Raw genomic sequence first — 22,828 nt, 5'->3', positions numbered from 1 at the left:
ACAATGCATTCCTACTCTTCCTCCAGGTAATTACAGGTGTGGTAATTGCGCCCAGTGTGCTTTTACACACAAATGTAGGGGAGAGCGGGGCACAACCTAACGCTTTTTGACTTTCTCAGTTTGTGTAAATCTACTTATGGTTCAGAGTATTTATTTTTTCCCACATTAATTTCCCACATGTCTAGTACAATTATGTGTTTTTGTTTTATTAATACAGTATATACTTTTTTCTTGATATACCCCGAAAGAATGGAAGTGAAATGTGACAACATGCCACATAGGTGGGGTACATTGTAACATGTGTGGGGCACATTGTAACATGACATATGGCAGCTTAAAATGTTATCTGATCTAATAAAAAAAATATACAAAACAAACTAAAATATTTTCTAAATAAAATACAATTAAAAAACTTTTTCATATAAAATAATGGCAATTTTTAATAATTAAATAGAAACTCATTTTTGAGTTTTGACTACGAACACATGAAAACACAGCTATACAACATAGTTCAAAACAAATAAATAATTAGTAATTTCTGACCATTGACTCTCAGTCTTTATTCACCTTTTTCTCACGTTTTCTCAATAAAATTAATAAAAGTATAGAATATAATAGCATATTTCTAATAGCAGTGTTACAACATGCCCCCGCCTGCACAACTGGGATTTAAACCCTGCTAGTGTCTTCTGCTAGTTAGCGAAGCATTAAAGAACTATCTCAACTGTTAAATAACATCTTGGAGATTAAAATAATATCAGATTTGTCTTATTTTAAATAAACACAAAAAATAGAGATGAAAAATTAACTTAAAGGGGCAGTAAGTAGGAATTACTCCCATCTAGTGGTGAATTTGTATTTTGCAATCAAACTAATTTTGCTCTCCAGCGCCTCGCGTTTTCAAATGCGCGTTGCATCTACGGTAAGCGATATGTACCAAAAAGCTTTGACAGGATGTCTTCTAATAGCACCTCGTCGAGTTTCCCTTCTGGTGAACTGGTTAGTTATTTCAAACAAACTACAACTTGACACAACGAACAAACGAATGTTACAGTTTTGAACAAACAAAACTTACAACCTTGTTTATAGGACCATCTCTACTTTACTCAATAGCTGCTATTCATCAAAGAGCCTGTTTAACTTTTAACTATGTTCTACTGTCTATATCAGTGTTTCCCAACCTTTTTTCAGTCAAGGCACCCTTTGAAATTTAAAAAAAAATGTGTGGCACCCTACACTAGTGTTGTCACGATACTACTTTGATACTATACTTTGAAATGTGCTGGTTTTGTTTTTTTTATTATTTTTGATGTGCACAAATAAATGACAGGTAGGCTACCATAAGATTTTCTTCTTCCTGTTCCTTTTTTTTTCTTCGTTCATGCATGTTACAAATGAATGAATGAATTAAACATTTTTAATTTTATATAATATATAATTTTGTTATAATTGCACAAGATAGCTTGTTTTTACTATATTTTATGTAGCCTAATAATTTCACAGTAAATCTCCAAATTAATGTAGAAACATCATAAAGACAGTATATTTCAAATAATTGTTTAATGGCATCTTTTTATGAATGAAGTGTTATTTGATTCTGATGTCATGCACTGTCACATGTGGATCCCACAAGCGTCCCATTTTCTTACAACTCTTAACGTTCATTTAAGACTTTATTTAACTAATTTAAGACTGCTCTCATGAGGATACTCAAAGCGAAAGCTCGAAAGAGAAGTCGAGTCTGGCGCGCGTCGTGTCAGCATCACAGACAGTGCATTCTCTTTTGTATTTTCTCGCTTGCATGGTTAGAAGCATTTGCATGAAGAAGAACGTGATTATATAATGTAACGCTAGCCAAAGGATGACAGAAAAAAAATGCTGCTTAAATTGCGTTAAATATTTTTAACCTGTTAAACTTAAAAATATTAATCGCACGCGTTGCGTTGACAGCAGCACAACCGATGTGTTTATGTGAATACGCGGCAAGACGGACGTTGTGACAATGTTTTCGTGTGTATTTGACTGTAAGCGCATCAATGAAAAATAGGCAGCTTTATGTGGACGCACTGGGAATGAGGCACGGGAATAAAATCACATGCAAGCGCAACCTCCGCAATTCAACGCCAAAAACTTATGATTTGCATTTGTATTATACATTTGTGCGCATTATTTGTTGTTATTAGAGACTTCCGACGATCCGAGATTGATGGTAAAGATTTTTTTTTTTTACACAGTTTCCCGCTGGGAAACGCTGGTCTATATAGGCTAATAAAAAAATAAAAAGCCTGTAATTAAGACCTTAACATTGACTTACCTGTCGAGAAGAAAGCAGGCAACTTCAGCGTCTCTTTTGAAAGCTTTCTCCTGCATTAGCTATCCCGACATTATAGCTAATAACCCTTGTTTTTGTAATCTCCGATCACGTTTCCTTTTACGGTCTTATTGTGGAGTTTTTCGACTAAGAGGACTCGTTATCATACTTGCCAACCTTGAGACCTCAGAATTCGGGAGATATTTAAAAGGGGTTGTGTAGTGTCATATATATCACACACACAAACGCAAAGAAAAATGTAATTCATTTATTTGACAAATTCAATTCCTTAAGCCCTCTCCTCAGGAGGTTGGACCCTAATTTGTTTGCTACTGTAAATGAAAAGAAAAGACAAGAAATAGCTAGATCTTATCAATAAACATTTATTAATTCATAGCCTAATGCAACAATTACATAACTCTCAAAACATTATAATTATGACATTTCATTTTTAAATTTTCATGTAAGTCTAAAAGCTAAATAAATAGCTGTTCTTGCCTTTCATTTCAGACGTCTGCTTCCAGGGGCCGTTCACATATCGCATCTTTTTCACGCTCAAGCAAGGTCGTTATTATTTTAACTGTAGGCGGGCGGCCGCGGTGAGCACGCTCACAATGGAAGCAACGTGGTGCGCTAGTTTTTCCAGGCGGGTTTTTCCTTCTCATCTCCAGAAATATATCTAATAGTAAAGCTAATGCGAGGGCTAGAAATCAATTAACCCTTTGCTGATACTTCTTCGTCGTCATCATGGAGATCGCAGTTTGGTTGCATAGCAACGACAGACGCCATGGCAGCGCAAGCGTTTGGTCTGAAACGGCTGGTGTAGCAATATTGTTGTCTGGTGGGTGGAAATCGGGAGAAATTCGGGAGAAAGGTCGGTCCGGGAGATTTTCGGGAGGGGCTTTGAAATTCGGGAGTCTCCCGGAAAAATCGGGAGGGTTGGCATGTATGCTCGTTATCCTTTGACTTAACCGTGCAGTGCAGCCTTTTAAACTTGCCGGGGCAGTGACAAAAGCGCCTCTCACCAGCCTCTCACTGCTCTGCTCCGTTTCTGCTGGTTTCAGTCACTTGACGCGGGCTCTGAACGAAAACGCGTTGTGGAAACGCGTTGGCCTAGTACTTTTTGTCCCTCTCTGCTATTATAGTTTTTCAAGATGGCGGAACTACATGGAAGCCTCCGTGGACCTACCCGTCCCATGTATATAAAGATAATAAATTCTTCGTTTACGAGGATAAGTCAGATCATTGGCAGAGGTATTTGGACACCATTGAGGACATATTTATGAATAAAAATATTGATTTTAGATAATAAAATTCCTAAAAAGTTACTTATTGTCCCTTTAAGTAAGAAATTTACTTTTGCTATGGTTTAATAAATGTCTATGGATATCTTCCCCCAAAAAAATAATTTTGGCGGATTTTTTTTTTCTATATAGTGTTGATATGGCAACTAGTAAATAAACAAAGTTCCGTCATCCAAGCATGTGCGGAAGTATTTAAAACAAGCGTGTTACAACTAACCCCGCGTTAGGTTGTGCCCCGCGCTCCCCTAAATCTTTTAGTCATCCACGCACTGGTCGTAATATTCCGATACGGGGTACTATTACCTGTGCTTCTACTCATGTGATTTATTTAATCCGTTGTCCTTGTGGTCTTGCATACGTGGGAAAAACGTCCAGACAATTGCGTACTCGCATTAGTGAACATCGTAGCAACATTAGGACTGGAGATATGCGTAGTCCAGCGTCTCATTTTAGACAAGTAGGTCATAATGTCAGCGTTTTGCAATATATCGGTATAGAAAAGGTCATAAAACCCTCAAGAGGAGGAGATTATGAGAAGAAATTATTACAAAGGGAATGTTTTTGGATCTACACCTTAAATACTTTGTCACCTTCAGGGTTGAATGAGGATTTTGATATTAAGCCTTTTTTATAGTGACTTATCTTATCTGTTGACACTAATTTCCCTTTTTTTTTTTTTTTCTTCACTATTCCTTTAGTGAATAGACTTAATCATTTATTTATTTTTTTTTTTTTTTGACACTATCCCTTTAGTGAATAGACTTAATCATTTATTATTATAATTTTTTTTTTCTTCTCACTATTTCTTTAGTGAATAGACTTAATCATTTATTTAATTATTTATTTATTTTTTGACACTATCCCTTTAGTGAATAGACTTAATCATTTTTTTTTTTTTTTTACATGATCTGTACTTGTCACATGATCTGTACTTGTTACATGTTTCTGTGTGTGTGTGCCCAATTAGGGTGATCACCTGTGTCTATTTAAGGTTGTTTTTACTTCACATTGATATTGTGCCTGATGAAGACCTGAGGGTCGAAACGTTGCCTTGTTTAATAAAATCCATTTGGAAGCAGTTAACGTCAGTGTGCGGACTTCACACTCCTTTATTACCATTAAGTTATTAAGCATCTGGTAATAAATCATGTGATCAATTAAAAAGGTCACTGACCTTTCAGGCCACTGTTGTTGGTGACATCATCATAATATACAGTCTTGAAATCTTTTGCTAAAAAGGAGAAAATAATGTTAATATATAGACAAACAGCAGAATTTAAATAGTATTTAAAGAGTTATTGGTCAAATATTTAATAGAATTAATTATGTTTATTTATTTAGGTTGAATTCAATGAAAAATAATTTTGAGTGGAATGAATATGCGCTTCTGCTGTTTAACCTGAGAGAAGCTCATCAGCATCTTCATACCCAGAATGCAGTTCTTCAGAGATGAGACTCCCTGTTAAAGGAGAGAAAAACAGTCAGGAACATGTTCATCATCACAAACAGATCCTTGTTTCTTTTGGATCATAAAACATTAGAGGCAGAAATCCCATGTTTTTTTCTGTTTGTTTTTTGTTAGGCCTATTAGCAAACACATGTATCCTCACATGAACCCATTCCTCACTGCCTTCCAGAAATACACACAGGAAGAGACAAACACACACACACACACACACACACACATACAAACATATGAACTCCTCCTTATTACCCTCTAAAAATACATAAAGGAAGAGACACTCACTGACACACACACACACACACACACACATAAACATGCACCTGCAGCTCTGTGGTTTTCTGTGAGGAATTCTCTGGTTTAAAGCCGGAGGTTTAACAGGACTAATAATAGATGAACATCAAGTGTCTGACAGACTCACTTATTAATAATATTAAATAAGTTTCACGGCTCATGTCTCACCTCTCTGAGTGAAGTGATTGTGTCTGTGATGAATCTCCTCATAAACGGCCTCAGTCGTCGTCCTGTGTCTCCTCTTAGAGAGAGCTGTGAGTGTAGACAGACAAACCTGCTGTCAGTTCACAACACATGACTGATCACACACTGAATAACACACAATATGACAGTCTCTGGATCTCTCCTACCTCTCCTCATCACTCTGTTCTGCTGAATCAGTATAAGCAGTGGCACTAAGAGCAGTAAGAGCAAAACTCCCAGTACAACCACAAGCACAGAGAGAGACACTGGAGGAGTTTGTGGAGGAGTGACTGATGTTGAGCGCACTGTCTGAGAAACTGGAGGAGAAGCTGATGTTGTTGTGGCAGGAGTAATGGACACTGACAAATCTGTCAAATCTGACAAAACAGACACAGACAGATTAAAAATCATGCAAATACACAGTTAGTAGCACTAAAATGATGTGAAAATGACTAATATTGGTCAGTGTTTTGCTCTGACTTGCACAGGTGAGTCCAGCGTGCTCTTTGTGGGAGCAGTCAGTGTGGTTCTTCAGGGAGAGAGGACAGTCCCACAGGTGAATCTCATTCCCTCTGCACTCGACTCTGTTCAGCCACACAACACCTTCACCAGCACCAAAGACTGAATTCCCATCAGCCCTCAGTGCTGCTCCACAACCCAGCTGCCTGCAGACCACCTGAGCATCGCTGATGTCCCACAGATCAGCACAGACTGAACCCCACACAGCGTTATGATACACCTCCAGCCTCCCAGAGCACCGGCCCAAACCTCCACTCAGTCTGAGAGGAACATGATCTAAATCACACACAGCAACATCACTGACCAGCTTCAACACATTTACAACAAAACACACTAAAGCTGGAGGCCTTTAAAGCTGTGATTAATTTTGAATGTGGAATAAAAATGTATTTACTGTACAAAAAAATATATATAAGAAAAAAAGAAATATAAGCTTATGATAAACTTACTTGAACACTGTCTCTGGTGAGGAGATGAAGAGTTTGAACATGTCAGACGACTCTGAGGAGACTCATGATTTTCCTTCTCTGAAATATTAAAGTTTCAAAACATCACTAATCAGAATATTAGGCATCATAAATAATATTTATCCAAACATGATCATGTCAAACTATCTTAAATCAGTTCATTATCTTCTTACCTGAGCAGGAGATTTTGGCCACTTCATTATCACAGTCATTCTGTCCCCAGGGTGAAGATGGACACTGCCATAGAGTGGAATCATGACGGCGACATTTAAGATTATCAAGCCAATTATGAGACTTCAGTCCCTCTGAATAATCGGGTTCACTGCCAGATCTTCCACAGTTCAGCTCTTGACAGATCAGACTCGCTGTGTCTCTGTTCATCTGGTTGTAACACACATTACCCCAGGATCCATTGTAGAAAACCTCCACATTCCCTTCACAGCCCTCAGTTAACCTGATCTCTTTAAACTCTAGATGGAAAGGGATGTGCATTAAAAATATTGGAATTTAGGTTGTGCTAAACCTAAAATATCACCAAAATAACTGGTAAATACAAGGCTAATGCACACTGCTAGCACTGATAGCATCTGAAAAAGATACTTAATTATATTTTTATAATATACTATGAAACTTATTTACAACTTGATTCTGCTTGGTCAATAAAAAAATATTTAAAAAGTAGCGGCATCCATGGCAGCGCTGTCTATCAGACCATCGATACAATAAGATGGACTTTGTTGTTAAATATGATCCATCCACTCCTGATTATCCTGGTGTTTATTTTGCAAAAATTACCACCTGTACATTATTCCTTTAAACATTTTAAATTATATATTTAAAAATAGATCACATTACTTTACTGATTACCTGAGCACACGACTCCTACATCCTCCTTGTGTTGACAGTCATGTTTCCCCCAGCCTGGAGAAGAGCAGTTCCACAGGGACGTCTCATTCCCCTCACACTCCACCTCATCCAGCCATATGGGTCCAGAACCAGGACCAAACCAGGCTGGTACCTGCTGGTTACTGAGGGCCACTCCACACTGCAGCTGTCTGCACACCACATGGGCATCTTTAATATCCCAGGAGTCATCACACACTGTCCCCCATGAGCCGCTGTGAAAAACCTCCAGCCTCCCTGCACAGTCTCCCCCAGAACCCACCAGCCTGATGGACCCGCAACCTGATATTCAGAGAGAGAAAAACACATTATTGATCACTAACAACTGAAGAATCTGCCCAGATGTTGTTGTTCTCACCAAGGCAGGTGATTGACAGCTGTTGTGTGAAGCTGCAGTTGAGAGTTTGTGGAGAGCTGCAGTTCCCCAGATGAGCTTCACTCCCTGGAGAGAATATTTATTTGTAATTCAGTATTTATCAAAAATGTATACAACATTTTAATCTGAAACCAATGACTTTATCACAGTGTGAATTTGCTCACCAGAGCAGACGACTCCAACATCTCGCCCATGAGAACATTCAGCTCGACTCCATGAAGAGACGGAACATTCTGAGAGTTTTGTTTCATTCCCGTCACAATCAAACACATCAGCCCAGATTTCACCACTTCCCTCTCCAAACCAGTCTGATCCCACAACAGACACAGCAATCCCACAATTCAGCTGTCTACAGAGGACACTGGCAGCTCTCATATCCCAGCATGCATCACACACTGTTCCCCATTTACTGAAGTACTGACGCTCAACTCGACCAGAACAGACGTCAGAACCGTTGACCAGTCTGAGTTCAGTGTAACCTGGACAAAGAACACAGAGTTTACTGAAACTGATCAAACCAAGAAGAAACCAATCAAATAATTAAGTTTTAGTTAACAATTTGATTTCTCTATTGAAAGGCTGAACATTGACATTTTACCAGAACATATCAGTCCCACGTCATTGTCATGGGTGCAGTTTATATTATGTGAGGTTGATGATGGACAGCGTCGAATGTGTGTTTCATTTCCTCTGCACTGAATCTCTTTTGATCCAATCTGACCCTTTCCTTTGCCAAAAGCATCTTCTCCCAGCACCTGTACAGGAGCCCCACAGTCCAGCTCTCTACACACAACCTCTGCATCCTGCTGGTCAAAGGCAGCGTCACACACTGTGCTCCATCGTCCTCCAAAATACATCTCCACTCTCCCAGAACACAGGTGAGACCCGTCCACAAGTCTTGACCTTCCGTAGTTTATTGTTTCTGAATATATTTACACAAAAGAGAAGACCATCTGTCACAATGATTATGATATGGACATAAAACAATAGTCATTTCATTAATAATAGATTTTATAAATAGATACAATTTAGGTGTTAAGACAATAAGATATACTTTTCATCAACTAGCTGCTTATGATTTGCTCTGATAACAATTACATTAAATTACATTAAATTGCTTATAAGATGTTTATCAATGAAACTCTGATCAGTGATGTATTAACAGTGTAATGTATGGAGCCGCTCACCTGAGCATCTGACTCCAGCATCATGTTGATGACGACAGCCATGAACACCCCATCCTCTTGATCTACAGTTCTTCAGTGTTAACTCTGATCCACTACAGCCCACATTATCCATCCAGATTGGTCCTGATCCTTGTCCAAAGCGAGCACGACTCACAGCCTCTAGAGCCTCTCCACATCCTATCTCACTACACACCACTGCAGCATCAGTCTTATCCCAGTTCCTATGACACACTGTTCCCCACTGACCATTATGATGAACCTCCACTCTACCAGCACAGGGACTGTTACCATCAACTAACCTCACAGTCTCGAAATCTGTACATGAAAGAGAGAAAGGGATCGAATCATGCAAAGTCAAGAAACATAAGATGTAATAAGTTGGTAAATAGAAATATATATATGTCTAACTGGACAACTAAAGCTGGGCATGAGTGTATAACAAATTGATTTCCTGTAAAAGCTCAAATCATTTATAAAATGTAATTGATAATTAATGATCTAGTGTCAAGATCTTAGTTTCTAGATATTACAAAGTCTTTTATTCAGTTTGTAGTGGTCTAATGCCATCATAAACAAACTACTTATTTAAAAATGTTCAATTTTACAACTTTAAAATCTATTTTGTACTTACCAGATGTGGTTATAGTGAATATAGAGGAGAGTAAAACGAGTGTCAGAAATCCCTCCATCTTCTTCTGCTCGTCACACTGTTTGTTTGACTCTGTTTCTCCTCTGCTCCCTCACACACACTGAAGAAACTGGCTCCTGTCAGTCCCCTAAAGAGAGAGAGACTCTCACAGCTGCCAATGACACTCACTGTTACCTTATTAGACACAACAGAGGAAATCATCAAACACAATCACTGACAAATCACACAGCAGCATTTTTATTTTCTCCATATATATCAATAAAGTGTGAGCGCTGATGAGCGGGACTCCTCCTCCAGTGTGAAGAGACACTTCACTGAGGACAGACTCGTGTCAGTCATATGTCAGCGTGGAGAGAAAGTCACTCTAAACTTAAAGGAGATTGATAGAGAAACACTGTAGGTTATATTCAGCATCAAAGCCTGTCTCTGCACACACAACATACAAGACTGACTGATGACTGACTACTCACTTACTGACACTTTATTTCACACACAAAAATACTTGATCTTTGTTATAAATATATAAATCATATTAAACTGAACATTTTAAAGTCATTTTTGGAACAAATGTGTATAATATCAAGTGTATTTAACTATACTGTTATTATGTTCTAACCAAGAGCACAATTAACAGTATGTTAATAAATTATTAAATAAACTGGAATAGTTGTGTTAAGAAACAGACAAGTTTCAGACCACATTTGTATATAAACATTGTTTTCTTTTCCACATATATTCATTTGGCATTATATTCAACACATTTGTAGCTGTTATGTATTTATTATTGCAATGCATAATTGATCCAGCAGATGGCAGCAAAACACTTATTATAAAGAGAAGCAGAAAAGAGTCTGTTCCCTGTTAGAGCTTCTCATAGCCTACATTTTTATTGGCAGAAAATGCAAATTACTTTGTTTACAGCTACTTTGTTTATAGCATCAATTTTAATTTATTAGATAGAGTGAAGTCAGCAAAATTGGGACACTTTTTTGGTGAACTGTGTATTAAATTCAAATAAATTTATTCTACCCACACTGTTAATGTTTTAAACAAATGCTCAAGGTCTCTTGAATCTCCAGCTATGGTTGTTTGAAGGAATATGTTTTTTTTTTAAGATATACAAAGACTCAAAAATGAGAAGAACCCATTTTTATTCTATAGTCTTCAGGTAGCCTAAATTTTGGACACACAATTTAATTTAGTTTGTGATTGGATAATACAATTGCTTGCAACAGGATATTGTACAAATTCTTTTTTAATAGAAATTTTTCAAAATGTAAAACAATAACTTTATTAAAACATTCAACTCTATAACGGATTGTGTTGATGATGTTTCATGCACAGCTCTAGGCTCCTTTTTAAAACATTTTGGAACCAGTAATAACCTTTGACCTTTCAGTAAAAAGCTTTGGTTTTGTTTTCAGAAAACAATTTCATTCCATTAGCTTTGGCATATTCAAAAGTTTTTTTTTTGTTTTGTTTTTGTTTTTGTTTTTTTGCAAATCTCTGCAAAAGACCCTTTAACATGTTTTCTAGTTCCTTCTCAGATGATCTGAGAAAAAAGGTTGTCGTTCATTGGTGTGGACGCAAATATAGTTAACATTAGTTATCTATTTGCTTGGTGTGAACGGGCCTTTACCCTGTTGACCCTTTCATTATTTCTTCACTCCACTGATAGGCTTTACCTCTCTTGTTTGACTCACATGTTTTTTTTCGTTTTTGTGACATTTTCTGTAAAACAAAACAACTTTTAACATTAAGCAATGTATTATCTTTTATTTTATAGGATGTCCCACTTCCCATTGTATCTAACAATTTAAGGTAAATTGGGACAGTAACAAAAGAGACCACCCACCAAATCGCAAATTATTATATAAAGAGCACTACACAAAAAGCTTATTTTGTCCCATTTTAGCTGATGTCCCGCTTTTGCTGACTTCACCCTAGTTCATTTCATATCACATTAATTTTACTCTTTGTCTGCCTTTATGAAATAGGCTATTGCACTAATACAGTATAGTACACAGAATGACAATGATGTAAATATAAGATAGCCTACTGTAGTGAGAGTGATAAGCTTATTTGTTGTATTTTCAGCAGGGTCTCATAATAAGAATCGTTTCTAAAGGTAAGTGTTTATTAAAAATGAAATGAAACTGTCAAATAAAGCCATAAAAGAAAGGGGAAATTTTTCTTTTCTTTTTTTTTATGGAAAAAATAAAACATTAGTTGGATTACTTTTTAACTGTTAATGTCTCCCCCTACAACAACAGAACATCAAGTTATACGTTCACTTTGTGCTGGTCAGTGATTTTATTGTAATAGCCTAAATGTTGAACAGCAACATCCATTTATTTATTTAACTCATTTATTTAACATTTATCGCACCCGCTCCGTTCCCCCGTTCCGTCTGGACTTTTCCCGAGATTCCTGCAGCTACAGTAGCCTACTTAGTTGATTTAGCGTATCAACAATTTAATTAATACAGGTGCCAACTCAATCCTGACCACGACTGAAGTACAATGTATCCATTAATTGCACAGAAACTCGCCGTGTTTATACCGGGCGCGTCCACAACGACTCTGAACCATGTCAGTGAACCATGCTCTGAACGCGTCGAAGCGAACTTGGCGTCACATCCAACTATACCGACATCTTGATGCTGTTCATGTTTGATGGGTTCAATCCCATCAGGTGTTCTTGTACATTGAGAGGTGCTCGGTCTCTCTGAGTTTGGTCAATACTCCTGTTGGCAAATTGTGTTTTGCTTCACTCAATAAAAATAATAATAGATCAGTCCGTACACTATTCCATCAGGACATTGCTACTTAACCACCAGTGACCGCTTACTGGAATAATGCAGTTGCTACACTGTAAAAAATGTTACTGCTATTTACTTAAAAAAATTATGGTAACAATATTACACATAATATTTTTGAGTAGTTAAAGCTTGATATCATTGGAATTCCATTCCATTTCATGGAATCTACCTGAATAAATCATGTAAAATGCCCTAATTTATTTAGTCTATGACATAATGAATTACAATTTTTTAGTGAAATGTGCTTTTTTATTTGAAGCATTTTTTATTCTCAAAATTGTGTGAAGTCAAGTGAATGGATATGACCTGTTAATATTTTACTTTGAGATGTATTGTTTTATAAAAAGACTGTATGCTGCTAGGACATTACAAAATCAAACTTGTTACTGCACTATCATTAGCAGAGTTATTGCTACATGTATATAACAATATGCTTCAGAATATTTAAAAAAATGCAATTATTCACAACCTAACCATAAGCCCTACTCTTCTGCACAATGGTAACGATCAAAACTTTAACATAATAGAAACTCTTTCAAATGTCAAACATACCTGAACATTAAACATTAACAGATGTTTCCCTTTACTCAAAAACACATGAAATAACACTTAATTTCAAGATTTACTCTCCATTTCCAGCCATGTGCAAAGCATGCTGGGAACAAACAATGGTGTCTCTAAATAAAAACACATAAATGAGCTAATTCTCTTAAAATAAATAGGTAGCCCCTTTTCCTTAATTTTATGAGGTTTATCAGTTCCTCAATTCAAGCCTTAAAATTGTGTATGTTTCCTTAAAAAAAATAGGAAAATGCATCTCTTGGTGTTATTAGTAAAATGTTCTCAATATTTTCAATAAAACACTGAACCACAATTTTCTTAATAAAATATACATAATATTTTTAAGGATCACCTCAATTTTTTTAATGAAAATTACAAGACTCATTATTCATTTTTTTTACAGTGTAAGGCCTATATCTGTTGAAAAAAAGTGTTGATGTTTCTCTTTTCTTTCTTTTCTTTTTACCAATCAAGAAAATGTTTTAGTATATATTAGTAATTAAATTTATAATGAATTGTGTGTTGTATCGGAAGGATTTGGTATATGCTTTGTTGATTATAATCAATCTAAAAAAGGTCAATTATGTAATTAATCTGATTGTGTTACCCGCTAAATTCCACATTCATAAATGTAAATATCTAAATGCTAAACCTTTCTTTCTTCTTTTTATGAAAGATCTTTAAAAATACCTCTTCTCAATTAACTTTTCTGAGAACAAAAAAGCCTTAAAACATTAGCTGTTTGCAATTCTTTTCCTTTTTCGGTGTCATGTAATTCTCATAATTTGTATAATTTATATTTGTTTTGTTTTTTTGTATTCTGTTGTTATTTGTTACTTGTGTATTGTTTTGAGAATCAATAAAAAATGCTGTTAATGTTTCTTTTCATGTGTGTTCAATAAGTAATAGGTATAATAAATATAATAGATAATAATGAAAATTATAATAAATAAAAGTAATAAAAAAGGATCATATGTTACTTTCATGTTGAGGTAACTATACTATTTACTACTCAGAGGTAACTAGTTTACTCTCTTGCATATGATTAGATAAGAAGAAAAGAAAAGATGGAATATATTTATAAGTTTACCTTGTCTTAATGTAGGCTATGTAATGTGTAGCAAATTAGCTCTAAGAAATATTAATAATCATTAATAACTTGTTATAATTTATTATGAATATTTGGATCAGTTAATATAATTAATTTAATGTAGTAAAATTAATATTACAATCAATTAACCTGTTTGTGCTGTGAACACTCAGTGTTAATTGTTTATTAATTCTAAGAAATGTTCATTTCCGGGGAGACTGTCCTTGTTGGAGAAGACGCCTGACACGTCTTCCCCATGTATTTCGCCTTTAAACATTTCAAAGTTTACATTAGTAGATGTACTTGTTATAGGCTATTGCTTTTAGCCTACAGTAGACTAATTAGTAAATTCATTTCTCAAAAAGGGCCACTGGTGCTTAATAACTAAGTTTATTCAATGTTTGATACACTAGGCTACAGTCAAAAGTTTTTGAACGGTAAGATATTTTAAACAGTAATATTGTGAAATAGGCTATTTATACAACTTAAAATAACTGTTTTCTATTTGAATATATTTTAAAATGTAATTTATTCCTGCGATCAAAGCTGAATTTTCAGCATCATTACTCCAGTCTTTAATGTCACATGATCCTTCAGGAATCATTGTAATATGATGATTTTATGCTCAAGAAACATTTATGATTATTATCAATGTTAAAAACAATTGTGTACAATTTTGTTTTTACATTATTTGATTAATAGAAAGTTCAAAACAACAGTAACTATCTGAAATTTGCCAGCACAGAAATAAATTGCATTTTAAAATATATTAAAATAGAAAAGTTTAAATTGTATAAATTATAAATTGTGAAACAGTTTAAATTGAATAAATATTTCACAATATTATTGTTTTTGCTGTATTTTGAATCAAATAAATGAAGCCTTGATGAGCAGAAGAGACTTAAAGAAAAATCTTACCGTTCAAAAACCGATGTAGCCTAACTATATTGGCTGTTACGTTAGTGTGTAAAAGTTTTTTAACATGTTTTCATTAAGTCCTTATTTCAACATTTCGACATAAGTCATTATTTTCGACATCATATCTGTTATTTAGACATAATAAGTCGGTATTTCGATATAATATCTGTTATTTAGACATAATAAGTCGGTATTTCGACATAATAAGGGGACATTCTAATCTGCATTAAGCCACATTAAGCATTCTTATAATGGTTTTCTATGGGAGGAAAATTCATTGGAACGAAACCGTAGCCAAGGCGACATCTAGTGTATATATCTATACCCGCCCGCGCCTTCAGATCACTGGACGCGGCTGTGTTCAAGAGGTAACAACGATATAAATACTGTTCGTTTTCTCACACAAACCGCTCGTTTCGTGTCTTAGGCCATCAATGTGTACTTACGATGGGGAATTGTTTAATTTGGACGACGGGGAATTGTTTTAATTTGGACTCTGTGCATGCTCTTTGAGGTGGTGACCATAGACCTGCATTATTTGACTGACAGACAAGAACGGTTTGACCTAAAAATATCAAAATTGAAACTACTGCGGAAAAAAAGACACCTACATCTTGGATGCCCTTGAGGTAAGCTAAAACATACCAAAATTTAATTTCAAAGTGAACTATCCCTTTAATTTTAAGCAATTTGTCATCAACCAATTGCCTGGATTTAATAAATAAGAAGCAAATAGCAGACAATATAATCATGACATGGAGGCGCCCGCGCGGTCACTTGCATTGCACGTGAACTGGAGCGCATCTCATCCTAACTTAACCGAAACTCAGCGTTTGTATAAAATTGTATTAATTATAAATTGTGAAACAGTTTAAATTGTAAAAATATTTCACAATATCACAGTTTTTCTGTATTTTGAATCAAATAAATGAAGCCTTGGTGAGCAGAAGAGACTTGTTTTAAAAACATTTAAAAATTTTATCTTCAAAAACCGGTAGTGTAAATATATTGGCTGTTACATTAGTGTGTAAAATTTTTTTTTTACATATTTTGAACATCAAAGGAATTCTTTTTTACTAGCCCATGCACATGTTTTTTTTCTTTTTGCCTTGTTTTCTATTGATCTCGCCTTAATTCTCTTTAAGTCATTCATTTTCTTCAACATTTAATGACGTGGAGAACAATGTATTCTGAGAAAATATGCTTAGTTTCTTATGTTTTATCAATTTATTGTCAAAATATAGTTGTTGTTTTTTTTGTTACAACAAAGGACAACAACATGAACCTACATTGTTTTGCATTTTGTGACTAAAAGACTATTTCCCTGTCTTATATTTTTTAATTGTTGATTTCTTGAAAATAATAGGCTATTAAAATATTTTCTTGTCACCTTCTCCTGAAAACAATATCGTGAATAGTTTCATATTGTGTATTCGCCCATTATGGTCAACTGTGTTAATTAAAATTATTACCAACTTCAAAAGTAAAAACTCAGAATGACACATTCCAGAATATTATGTTTATAGATTACAATAAATTAATTTATCTGTTCAACTTTAAAATTGTTGTTAATAATTGTGCAAAAAGTTGTGACTTTGATGGTGTATAATTTGCATAGTCCTCATATCCAGTAGAAAGTGAGTGAATTATTTTTTTAAAAAATATTATGTTCGTAAACCATTCAGAGATGACATTAATGACATACACAACTTTGTATACAATACAAACTTTGTATCAATGATATTTTCAATGTCATCAGTACACAAGAAAAGAATGATTGATTAGAAAGATAACAAAGGAAAGATAAGAAAAATAGATATTAATTTATTGTGGTGCGACGTTGGAGTCACACGTTGGTGTCACGCGTCTGTGATGCGGTGTGCTGTGGCGCGACGTTGGAGTCACAAGTTGGTGTCACGCGTCTGTGATACGGCATACCCCTTCTGTCACGTAAAAGTACACGACTGTCGACTTCGGTAGGTTATCCGTGGCACTATCCACTCGTCATACAGATCCAGCCTTGACAACATTCTCCACACCTTGCTCTTCCTCGTCCTCGTCCTGCTTGTTCACCTCCTCTTACTCATCCTCATCCTTCTCTCCCTCTTATATTGTTTCCATCCATTGTTGGTATCAACATTCAGTGCAACATTTTGAGTAAATTTTGGGACTCTGAACTGACTTGTATTATGTACAGTTGGTTTGGTCACATCATTAGAAATAAGTGTGAACAATTTTGAGTCGTGTGTAAATGATGACAACTGTGTTACAGTTGTGTTTAACTTTCATCTACCTGTGTTTAGCATTTTGAAACGTAAGTGCATCACAGTGCAAATGTGTTTTAGTGAGTGAGAATGTGTTTAGAGTTTTGAAAAAAGAGTGCATGAGATTTGCAAACAGTGTTTTAACTACCTGAACTTGTTTAATGTCTTACAGAAAGGGTGATTTATGCGACAAATTGGTTTAGACTATTGAGAATTTGGTTCAGAGAATGGGGTTTAGTGTTTTAGCAATTCAGAAAAACTGTAATACCTATATATTATTTATATATATTTGTTTTATTTTTATTGATATAAAACAATAGGCCAAAATCCAATACAACTAAAATGTCATAAAAGCAGTAAGCAAAGTTTCATTACAGAACATTTTCCAATATCATCAAATCTGAGATTTCACACAGAAATATCACTCTTGACTCTTGAATGTTTGTCTTGTCTTGAACCGAGGCAGTGGGTGTGGCCATTCAGTCATATGGCCCCTCCCCCTTTGGTTGACTCCTCCCCCACATCATCATAATCTGTTATTAAAAACAAAATCTTAAACTATTTAACATTATTTTTAAATAAAAAAGTTAAATGTCAGTCTATAAACATGGAAAATATAAAAATAAAGTGTTAGAATATACTGAGAACAGAAATGTTACAATAACTTATGTAACAGGTTTCTCATATCTTCAGTGACACTCATCACATCATCATACTCCTCCTGAACTCCCTCTGATCAACATTAATGACATAAAAATGTCACACTAGTTCATAAAACACTTTCTCATTTAATGGATAATTTTCCCTTACTTTGATTACACAGAAATCGTGTAATACTCATGCAAACGTATATGTAAAGGTTGATATGTAGTGCAACTCACCTTGAGCGCTCTGTCTAATAATGATGACATCATCATAATCCTCTGTTGCACACATGAACATAGAAGCCAAAATATATAACTTTAAGACTTTCAGTAACAAGCTTGATTAGATGAATATTATGTAAAATATTGTTAAAATAGTAAAAACACCTTTTTTAATAGAGTTCTGTCCATTGGTGATGACATCATCATAGCTCTCAGGTGTGTCTTCTACAAAGTAAACAATATTATATTTAAAACACACTTTTCTTCAAAATACTTTAATATTGTTATTTAAAACTATATAGAATAACAGAAAGACACCTGACTCACGATCTGGTTTCAGTCCATCAGTGATGACATCATCATAGTATCCCGGTGTGATTTCCTTCATCTCTTCTGCATCAACACAGAATATGTTTGGATACAAAAGCCAAAATATGTTCTTGTTGCAGGTTATGAGACCATTAAGTTATTAATCATCTGGTAATAAATCATGTGATCAATTAAAAAGGTCCTGACCTTTCAGGCCACTGTTGTTGGTGACATCATCATAATATACAGTCTTGACATCTTTTGCTAAAAAGGAGAAAATAATGTTAATATATAGACAAACAGCAGAATTTAAATAGTATTTAAAGAGTTATTGGTCAAATATTTAATAGAATTTGTTAATTACATTTATTTAGTTAGGTTGAATTCAATGAAAAATATTTTGAGTGGAATGAATATGCGCTTCTGCTGTCTAACCTGAGAGAAGCTCATCAGCATCTTCATACCCAGAATGCAGTTCTTCAGAGACGAGACTTCCTGTTAAAGGAGAGAAAAACAGTCAGGAACATGTTCATCATCACAAACAGACTGAATCCTCTTTTCCATTGGATCAAAAAACATTAGAGGCAGAAATCCCATGTTTTTTTTTCTGTTTGTTTTTTGTTAGGCCTATTAGCAAACACACATGTATCCTCACATGAACCCATTCCTCACTGCCTTCCAGAAATACACACAGGAAGAGACAAAATACACACACACACACATACAAACATATGAACCACTCCTTATTACCCTCTAAAAATACATACAGGAAGAAACACACACTCACTCACACACACACACACACACACACACACCTGCAGCTCTGTGGTTTTCTGTGAGGAATTCTCTGGTTTAAAGCCGGAGGTTTAACAGGACTAATAATAGATGAACATCAAGTGTCTGACAGACTCTCTTATTAATCATATTAAAGGTATAGCGGAGGATCTTTCCGAATTTTAGATAAGTCCCGCCCTCTCCACTTTTTGAAAAGTTTGATTGATTCACCAGAATGATTGACAATTAGGAGGACCAATAGTATAGGGTATCCAGCCGGAAGTAAAAAAAATCCTCCGCTATACCTTTAATTAAATAAGTTTCACGGCTCATGTCTCACCTCTCTGAGTGAAGTGATTGTGTCTGTGATGAATCTCCTCATAAACGGCCTCAGTCGTCGTCCTGTGTCTCCTCTTAGAGAGAGCTGTGAGTGTAGACAGACAAACCTGCTGTCAGTTCACAACACATGACTGATCACACACTGAATAACACCCAATATGACAGTCTCTGGATCTCTCCTACCTCTCCTCATCACTCTGTTCTGCTGAATCAGTATAAGCAGTGGCACTAAGAGCAGTAAGAGCAAAACTCCCAGTACAACCACAAGCACAGAGAGAGACACTGGAGGAGTTTGTGGAGGAGTGACTGATGTTGAGCGCACTGTCTGAGAAACTGGAGGAGAAGCTGATGTTGTTGTGGCAGGAGTAGTGGACACTGACAAATCTGTCAAATCTGACAAAACAGACACAGACAGATTAAAAATCCAACAAATACACACATTTTATTAGCATTAAAACGACTACTATTGCTCTGACCTGCACATGTGAGTCCAGCGTGCTCTTTGTGGGAGCAGTCAGTGTGGTTCTTCAGGGAGAGAGGACAGTCCTACAGGTGAATCTCATTCCCTCTGCACTCGACTCTGTTCAGCCACACAACACCTTCACCAGCACCAAAGACTGAATTCCCATCAGCCCTCAGTGCTGCTCCACAACCCAGCTGCCTGCAGACCACCTGAGCATCGCTGATGTCCCACAGATCAGCACAGACTGAACCCCACACAGCGTTATGATACACCTCCAGCCTCCCAGAGCACCGGAACAAACCTCCCCTCAGTCTGAGAGGAACATGATCTAAATCACACAGAGAAACATCACTGACCAGCAGCATTTACAATGCATTTGATAACTATTTATAGTTGTGACAAATATGAATGTGGAATGTGGATTTAGTGTTCAAGTGCTCAGATATTAATAATTCTGTGAATAATGAAAATACATCCTTATAAATATCTTACTTGAACACTGTCTCTGGTGAGGAGATTCTGAGGTAGAACATGTCAGACGACTCCGAGGAGATTCACGAGTCTGCTCCTCTAAAATTAAAACGTTAAAATTTAATTAAATGCTGAATAGAAAAATGATTAATAAACATTATTAATTAATTATTTTATTTATTATTTTATTATTAACAAACATGATGTTTTCCAACTATCTTAAATAAGTTAAATATTATCTTACCTGAGCAGGTGATCTTGGCCACTTCATTATCACAGTCATTCTGTCCCCAGGGTGAAGATGGACACTGCCATAGAGTGGAATCATGACGTCGACATTTAAGTTTATCAAGCCAATTATGAGACTTCAGTCCCTCTGAATAATTGGGTTCACTGCCAGATCTTCCACAGTTCAGCTCTTGACAGATCAGACTCGCTGTGTCTCTGTCCATCTTGTTGTAACACACATTACCCCAGGATCCATTGTAGAAAACCTCCACATTCCCTTCACAGCCCTCAGTTAACCTGATCTCTTTAAACTCTAGATGGAAAGGGATGTGCATTAAAATATTGGAGTTTAAGTTGTGCTAAACCTAAAATATCACCAAAATAACTGGTTAAAACAAGGATAATGCACACTGCTAGCACTGGTAGCATCTGAAAAAGATACTGAATTATATGTTTATAATATACTATGAAACTTATTTACTTCTTGATTCTGCTTGGTCAATAAAAAAATATTTAAAAAATAGCGGCATCCATGGCAGCGCTGTCTATCAGACCATCATACAGTAAGATGGACTTTGTTGTTAAATATGATCCATCCACTCCTGATTTTCCTGGTGTTTATTTAGCAAAAATTACCAGCTTTACATTATTCCTTTAAATATTTGAAATGATATATTTAAGTATTTTTCTGAGAAGTACATTCAAAGTAGACAGGAAGTATATTTTCTTATTTTAAGTTCTAATAGCACACTTGAATATATTACTTTTTCGTAAGGGAGACCATGGAGTGTTTTGCTTATAATGTTTCGTAAGTGAAAGATTTTTTTGCGGCAGAATTAAACTTGCTACAAATTAAAAGCTATTTTAAAATCTTCAACTTATTGTAAACTATTTAGAGTAATGTCAAGAACAAAGAGTGCTGTTGTTTCAGTCTAGAGTAACATTTGTGTCAGTTCTGGTCCTTCATTTGGCACCCTAGGTGGTTGACTATTAGGGGTGTAACAATATATTGTGTCACAATCTATCACAATACAAAAACAACATTTAACATCCATAGCGACAATGTGTTGTACACACAGCAACAGTATAGTTCACCCAAAATCAAAGTTTAGATTTATTTAATGTAGCATCAAATATGATTAACCCAGAAGTTCACACATTTGATCTAGCATGTTTATTAATTATTATTAATCAATTAAAAAATAAATACATTATTTAATAAAATACAATATTTAATATTTACAATATTTAAATTGCAGTCTGGAACAGAGATGAAGAATATAAATATTTCTAAGATTTTACTGGTGTCACCGTTGCTATTGAATAGGGGAGAAGGACCAAGTAAGCATATTCAAGTTAATTCATGATGTTATACCGAATTTAGCATCTTGCAGTACTTTTTGTTAAATATTTAGTCCATTTTGGCTTTGTTTAAAGTATTAGATTCAGTATTCAGTATTGTGTATCAAGCTGAATCGTCACATCAGTGTATTGTTACACCGCTATTGACTCCTGGATTTGGTGAGCTGTAATACTAACATCAGTTTTAATATTGTACATGAATTTATTTTTCAATTTCTGGTTTATTAACATAAACATAAAATATGTTAATTATTTTTAACATAAAGGTGAAAGTGTTCAACATTTAGAGTAAATTTTGCACATGAAATTAAACAAGAGAGTTTGCTGATTCAGATTATACATGCACTCTCATTAAACATGCATTAACCTGATCAATACATAAAACAAAACAAAATTTGTCCCTGTCATGTAGATTTTTTATATTTTTACGCAGTCTTGCAGCTTCTACTGTCACATCAAGATAGTGGTCATGTACAGTATGATTGATATAAAATTGAGCCGATCGGTTCTAATCAGTTAAACTGTGTTATAACACTTGTTGGTTTCCACTATTTATGAACTTTGAACATTAATTTTAAAATCTAGTACATATTTTTAATAGAATAAATACATCAAATACATTTGATGATGAAATCTAGACAGAAAATCAACCTACCTGAACAGATTACTCCAACATCTTCACTATGCTCACAGTCATGTTCACCCAT

At 35.2% G+C, this 22,828-nt stretch overlaps 1 protein-coding gene across 1 annotated transcript in view; it reads right to left on the bottom strand.

Annotated features, from left to right (window-relative positions):
* The window catches only part of LOC311082214 (scavenger receptor cysteine-rich type 1 protein M130-like), a gene marked incomplete at both ends in the record, with an annotated part of 28,007 nt that extends 5,179 nt beyond the window's left edge, over window positions 1-22,828 (bottom strand). Inside the window, 22 exons of the mRNA XM_084112948.1 lie at window positions 4,790-4,846; window positions 5,015-5,074; window positions 5,540-5,623; window positions 5,722-5,931; window positions 6,035-6,349; window positions 6,523-6,600; window positions 6,714-7,010; window positions 7,408-7,725; window positions 7,802-7,885; window positions 7,984-8,298; window positions 9,007-9,321; window positions 18,191-18,232; window positions 18,341-18,400; window positions 18,503-18,568; window positions 18,692-18,748; window positions 18,920-18,979; window positions 19,599-19,682; window positions 19,781-19,990; window positions 20,197-20,388; window positions 20,553-20,630; window positions 20,776-21,072; window positions 22,777-22,828. Coding sequence (XP_083969074.1) covers window positions 4,790-4,846; window positions 5,015-5,074; window positions 5,540-5,623; window positions 5,722-5,931; window positions 6,035-6,349; window positions 6,523-6,600; window positions 6,714-7,010; window positions 7,408-7,725; window positions 7,802-7,885; window positions 7,984-8,298; window positions 9,007-9,321; window positions 18,191-18,232; window positions 18,341-18,400; window positions 18,503-18,568; window positions 18,692-18,748; window positions 18,920-18,979; window positions 19,599-19,682; window positions 19,781-19,990; window positions 20,197-20,388; window positions 20,553-20,630; window positions 20,776-21,072; window positions 22,777-22,828 — 3,331 coding nt within the window. The remainder of the gene's footprint in view (window positions 1-4,789; window positions 4,847-5,014; window positions 5,075-5,539; window positions 5,624-5,721; window positions 5,932-6,034; window positions 6,350-6,522; window positions 6,601-6,713; window positions 7,011-7,407; window positions 7,726-7,801; window positions 7,886-7,983; window positions 8,299-9,006; window positions 9,322-18,190; window positions 18,233-18,340; window positions 18,401-18,502; window positions 18,569-18,691; window positions 18,749-18,919; window positions 18,980-19,598; window positions 19,683-19,780; window positions 19,991-20,196; window positions 20,389-20,552; window positions 20,631-20,775; window positions 21,073-22,776) is intronic.

The sequence above is a fragment of the Abramis brama genome, assembly GCF_963993115.1.
Source record: "Abramis brama genome assembly, chromosome: 4".
Taxonomy (NCBI): Eukaryota; Metazoa; Chordata; class Actinopteri; order Cypriniformes; family Leuciscidae; genus Abramis; species Abramis brama.
Note: the sequence above shows the minus strand (reverse complement) of the source record. Positions and strands in the feature narration are given on the sequence as shown.